At 39.0% G+C, this 6,254-nt stretch overlaps 1 protein-coding gene across 5 annotated transcripts in view; it reads right to left on the bottom strand.

The window, feature by feature from the left end:
* Positions 1-632: 632 nt before the first annotated feature.
* Positions 633-6,254, bottom strand: part of kdm2ba (lysine (K)-specific demethylase 2Ba) — a 47,089-nt gene continuing 41,467 nt past the window's right edge. For all 5 annotated transcript variants that reach the window (XM_061986152.1, XM_061986155.1, XM_061986156.1 and 2 more), the window contains one exon: positions 633-1,840. In XM_061986152.1, the coding sequence (XP_061842136.1) occupies positions 1,659-1,840 (182 nt within the window). In that variant the 3' untranslated portion in view covers positions 633-1,658. The remainder of the gene's footprint in view (positions 1,841-6,254) is intronic.

Genomic DNA, 6,254 nt, shown 5'->3' with positions numbered 1-6,254 from the left:
TCGCACCCCCGGCCAAACTATGAAAAAAACAGCGACTTATAGTCCGAAAAATACTGTATCTTAGTAACAACCGACGGTACGCAAACGGTGCCAAACAATGGGCGGAGCTTCTCACCCCATCACATTCTTCCACTTTTTAGCAGGACGTTTCGCTCACTCGACTTCAAGAGCACCGCGGGAGGCTAAAACAGCATGTTTACTAATTATTGAATGCTCACGTTGTGTCCTGCAGCCCACTAACTAACTCCATGAATGACCAATAAAAGGCAGCGTGTGTTTGCACTTCTTTTCTCAACATCATTACAGCAATATTCATCTTCTCCGTTGTCGCCACGCCGGAGACAAAACTCGGTGCTAAACTCAACTTCACCATCTTTGCTCTTTTCTAGTGCAACTGGATATAATCTGAATGTGTTTTGTCTACTGTAAGAAGTGGAATGAAGTGTATTATTTTTTTAATTTTCTGTAACGATAAATGTTAAGTGATATAACTTGCTAATGTATATTGTAATGCATATGAGATGTAAATAGCTATATATTTTTTTTCCATTTGATTTCACTTGTGTATAGTAAAATGACTGACATGTCCCTTGGATTGGAATTACTGTTTTTCTTGAGTGGATATAATCTGCTTGTTTTTTCCTTCCACCCTTTTCAACCTCTCAGAATTCCGTGTTATCCAGCTCTGAACTTTATTACCTCCACAAATGCTGCTATTAGACATTATTAACCCTTTTAACCGCATCAGAGCAGGTCGCACTTTTCCTTTGGATTGCAACCATTTTTTTGTCTTTGTATTTGGGACTGTTTTATTTTAATAATTAAAAGACTTAATTCAAGTTGGTGTCGAGTGCAGTTTCTTTTTGACAGCAGAAAAACAAGGTGATGGTACAAATGCAAGTATTTTAATGCATATCAGTTTTTCTGAATTTACAAATATAACCATGATTCTCCTGAGGTGATAGCAGGTTCATCACAACACAAGACAACACCAATAACACAACACCGACTGCATGGAGTAATTTCAAAAGTGAAATATTTACACATCGTTGCTTATTTTTAAACAGATAATGTCGTGTAAAAATCAGTGCTCAATTTGTTTCGTCGGCTTCCAACTACTTTTTGCTTCTTTTTGGATAAAATATTTGATCCTGCTATCTCAAAAGACGGGTTACTCGAACGCTTGAATAAATACAAACTGTAGGAAAAAATAAATACATGTGTAAAATGTCAGGGAATCCCATCAACCACAACACAAAAACTGATGACAAGTGAAGGAGTCGGTGGACTCCATTAGTGAAATACATCCTGCATATGCAGGAACTTTTATCATAACTTAAATCCATGTTTTATATGTACTGTACATGTTCTTTTTGTTAGAAAGACGTTAAGTGTCCTCGTGTCAAAACAAGATTTTGAAAGCTGGGAGGTTGGCACACACAGTAAACATGTTTGTATAAAAATACTGCTTTCAAATATTGAAGGAACGTCATGAAAACAACCAAGCACGTTTTTAGAGAAATAAAAAAGTCCACACCGACGCATGCTAGTCACGTCCATTTCCAGATCCATCGCAGGCCGTCTCCGGTATGCCAAAAAAAAAAAAAAATGTCCCCAGTAAGTGCAAATTGTCTTCCAATCCATTTGGTCATTGTGGACTAGCTGGCTTTTTGCAGCAGTTTGTCCTCCTTCAGTCTGAACGGGACGCTGACGGACATCTCGGCGATGAACCGCTCGCACGCCGTCTTGGTCACCTGCTTGCAGAAGCGAAGGTCGATCTGGCAGATGCTCCCGCAACGCTTGAAAAAGGTCAGGGAATGATCTGTGACCCGGTTACAGACTAGAAGGAGGAAAGAAAAAGAATGGCAATTATCAAACATACATAAGTAAAAAATTGAAAAAGGTCAGGGAATGATCTGTGACCCGGTTGCAGACTATAGAAGAAGGAAAGAAAATAAAGAATGGCAATTATCAAACATGCATAAGTGAAAAAAAAACGTAAGATACTGATCCATCTTAGGCGTGTCAAACTCATTTTAATCGAGGGCCACATATGATTGCCCTCAGAGGGCCGCTTACAACAGTGATATCAGTCATATGTTAATACTAGAGATGTCCGATAATGGCTTTTTTGCCGATAACAGATATTCTGATATTGTCCAACTCTTAATTACCGATTCCAATATCAACCGCTACCGATATATACAGTCGTGGAATTAACAGATTATGCCTAAATTTGTTGTGATGCCCCGCTGGATGCATTAAACAATGTAACAAGGTTTTCCAAAATAAATCAACTCAAGTTATGGAAAAAAAAATGCCAACATGGCACTGCCATATTTATTATTGAAGTCACAAAGTGCATTATTTTTTTTAACATGCCTCAAAACAGCAGCTTGGAATTTGGGACATGCTCTCCCTGAGAGAGCATGAGGAGGTTGAGGTGAGCGGGGGAGCATGTAGGGGTAGTGGGGGGTGTATATTGTAGCGTCCCGGAAGGGTTTCTAGGTATTTGTTCTGTTGTGTTTATGTTGTGTTATGGTGCGGATATTCTCCCGAAATGTGTTTGTCATTCTTGTTTGGTGTGGGTTCACAGTGTGACGCATATTTGTAACAGTGTTAAAGTTGTTTATACGGCCACCATCTGTTGACCAAGTATGCCTTGCATTCACTTGTGTGTGTGAAAAGCCGTAGATATTATGTGATTGGGCCGGCACGCAAAGGCAGTGCCTTCAAGGTGTACACAGCAACATTTTAAAAATTCATAAATGTTACTTTTTGAAACCGATACCGATAATTTCCTATTTTACATTTTGAAGCATTTATCGGCCGATAATATCAGCAGCCCGATATTATCAGACATCTCTAGTTAATACAAATGTAGAAGGATTGGTCGCATAATATTACATAATTGCCAATGCACTTATATTTGTTTACGTACACTTTGTGGTGGGTCCGGCAACACCGATGCATCGGCGCATGCGTCGAGCTCGTAGAGCAAAACCCTGTGTCGGTGCGCGTACCGCTTTTAGAAAGTCACGTGACCGACCGATCATGAGCTGTTTCGGTCACGTGACTGATACGCAAACTGTGTCGCACTGACGCCTCCTCTGTGCCCTGTGAGCGGGTCTTTTCTACAGCCGGAGAAATAATAACCAAGAAGAGAAATTGTCTAAAATTTAATACGTTGGAAAAACTGTTTTTTTTTTTACAATAAAAATGTGTAAAAAAAAATAAAACAATTCCCAGTCCACAAGCATCCTCATTCACAACACGTTCTCTTAAATTTCCATGTTATGATATATGTTCACATTATTTATTGACTGTATCTAAAAAAGATAAAACTATATTTTTATTTAAATGAAGATATGAAATAATCCTAAATGAAATACAATGACTTGGTTTATATTATTATATATACTGGGTCATAAAATCAGTGTCAGTTGAGTCGGTCCATAGGTTGCCTGTAGGGATTTTTAATGTCCAGCAGATGTCAGTATTTAGTGACACAGTATCAATACAGTTTTGCAATGTGTCGAAACGCTTCATGACGCCTCATCAACCCATCACTACGTACACTATATTGCCAAAAGTATTTGGCCACACATCCAAATGATGAGAATCAGGTGTCCTAATCACTTGGCCCGGTCACAGGTGTATAAAATCAAGCACTTAGGCATGGAGACTGTTTCTACAAACATCTGTGAAAGAATGGGTCAGTGATGCCACATGTGCAACAAATCCAGTCGTGAAATTTCCTCGCTGCTAAATATTCCAAAGTCAACTGTCGGCTTTATTATAAGAAAATGGAAGAGTTTGGGAACAACAGCAACTCAGCCATGAAGTGGTAGGAATTATGGTGTGGGGTTGTTTTTCACCCTTAGTTCCAGTGAAAGGAACTTTGAATGCTCCAGGATACCAAAACATTTTGGACAATTCCATGCTCCCAACCTTGTGGGAACAGTTTGGAGCAGGCCCCCTTCCTCTTCCAACATGACTGTGCACCAGTGCACAAAGCAAGGTCCATAAAGACATGGATGACAGAGTCTGGTGTGGATGAACTTGACTGGACTGCACAGAGTCCTGACCTGAACCCGATAGAACACGTTTGGAAAAACGGTACGAAAGTTGTTTACACTGTAAAAAAAACCTGGCAGTTCAGGCCCCGGAATTTTATTGTAAAATCTATTGTCATTTTTACAGTGTACCATTTGATGTATACATTGCTTAGAAATCATAACTAAATCAGATACTTAAATATGTATTTTTAACAAAAATGTCTTGGAATGTATGAGAATATAGTATTTTGTAGTATTATTAAAGTTAAAGTACCACTGATAGTCACACACACACACACACTCGGTGTGGTGAAATTACCCTCTGCATTAGACCCGTGTACCACCCCCTGGGAGGTGAGGGGAGCAGTGAGCAGCAATATAAAAGTTTAAACAATATCTTTTTAATGTCAAAATGGAAATGAATACATTTAATAAGAAAAAACACTTTATTGACGCATATTATTTCCAGGCTCTTGTGGGCCACATAAAATGAAGTGGCCCACAAGCATTGAGTTTGACACCTGTGGTCTTTCTGCGACAGTTGTCATGACAACCAGAAAGACCATGCTGCATTTGCATGTCATTGTAATGGGAGCTGTAAGAGGAATAAGGTGAAAGTCAAAAATGAGTACAAAGCAAAACAAATACATTTATAAAACACACTTTTTTTATTCTTTTAGTTATTTGTTGTGCTTTAAGAAAGGGGAGGGGCCCCACAGCAAAGAAACAACATTTGCTGCTTTTTAGAAAAATGATTCATAGAACATGCATTTATTTGAATATTGTTTGTAAATACTTGGCCTTACAGGAAGTAACACTTGACCCACCCACACTGGTTTAAATGTAACTTAGATATTGGGTTCCACTATGTAAAGTGCTTTGAGTCACGAGAGGAAAGCGCTATATAAATATAATTCACTTCACTACTTCACTTTTAGGTGACATGTGCTGCCCTCTCCTGGCAGTCATGTGCCACAAAACACTGATTATGTTTTTTGTCTGGAGTTTGAGTCAACACACAACAGACTGGCCTAATAATCAATCAACTATAGCAGGCAATATTTGTTTCCACACAATATGGTGGATATAAAGTGCTAAATAAAAACAGTAAATATTAGGGGTGTGAATCTTTGGGCATGATGATTCGATTCAAAATCGATTCTCGCAATGTATTATTTGGTATATTTATAATGAAACCAAACAGTCCAGTTACAATTGATTGAATGCCCTGAGAATACAATGACCTGGATGAATGAGAACATCCATAGACACTTTCACTATTACAAGGTTTTCCCTTCACTGCCAAGTTCCCACAGTCAGACCTGTCAGATAAGAACTTGATTGATCACTTCACAGAACATGTTTCTACTGCGTGATGCGTGATTTACACCACTCTGACACTTTGCATTGCACAATAAAGCTAGCTCGTTGGCTGGCAGACGCAGTGCCAGGGAGGAGCGTTACATAAAGTTCCAGGCGTACATTTGTATGCTGAGCTTGAATGGCAAAGGACGTGATTTCTGCAGGTGATGAGTCAGCAGAGCACTGCTATAACGGACACACCATTTGCCACAGCAAAGTGGGGACTCTGCTAAAGATGGGCGATAGAGCTAAAATATATTATGATCTATTTTGCAGCCTCTTGTGATACCATTATATATCACAATATATTATTTGGTATGTAAATGATAATAATTAGAACCACTTAAAGGCCTACTGAAATGATTTTTTTTTATTTAAACTGGGATAGCAGATCCATTCTATGTGCCACACTTGATCATTTCGCGATATTGCCATATTTTTGCTGAAAGGATTTAGTATAGAACAACGACGATAAAGTTTGCAACTTTTGGTCGCTGATTAAAAAAAAGCCTTGCCTGTACAGGAAGTAGCGTGACGTCACAAGTTGAAAGTCTCCTCACATTTCCCCATTGTTTACACCAGCAGCGAGAGCGATTGGGACCGAGAAAGCGACGATTACCCCATTAATTTGAGCCAGAATGAAAGATTTGTGGATGAGGAAAGTGAGAGTGGACGTATCTTTTTTCGCTCTGACCGTAACTTAGGTTCAAGGGCTCATTGGATTCCACACTCTCTCCTTTTTCTATTGTGGATCACGGATTTGTATTTTAAACCACCTTGGATACTATATCCTCTTGAAAATGAGAGTCGAGAACGCGAAATGGACATTCACAG

The sequence above is a fragment of the Nerophis lumbriciformis genome, linkage group LG12, assembly GCF_033978685.3.
Source record: "Nerophis lumbriciformis linkage group LG12, RoL_Nlum_v2.1, whole genome shotgun sequence".
Taxonomy (NCBI): domain Eukaryota; kingdom Metazoa; phylum Chordata; class Actinopteri; order Syngnathiformes; family Syngnathidae; genus Nerophis; species Nerophis lumbriciformis.
Note: the sequence above shows the minus strand (reverse complement) of the source record. Positions and strands in the feature narration are given on the sequence as shown.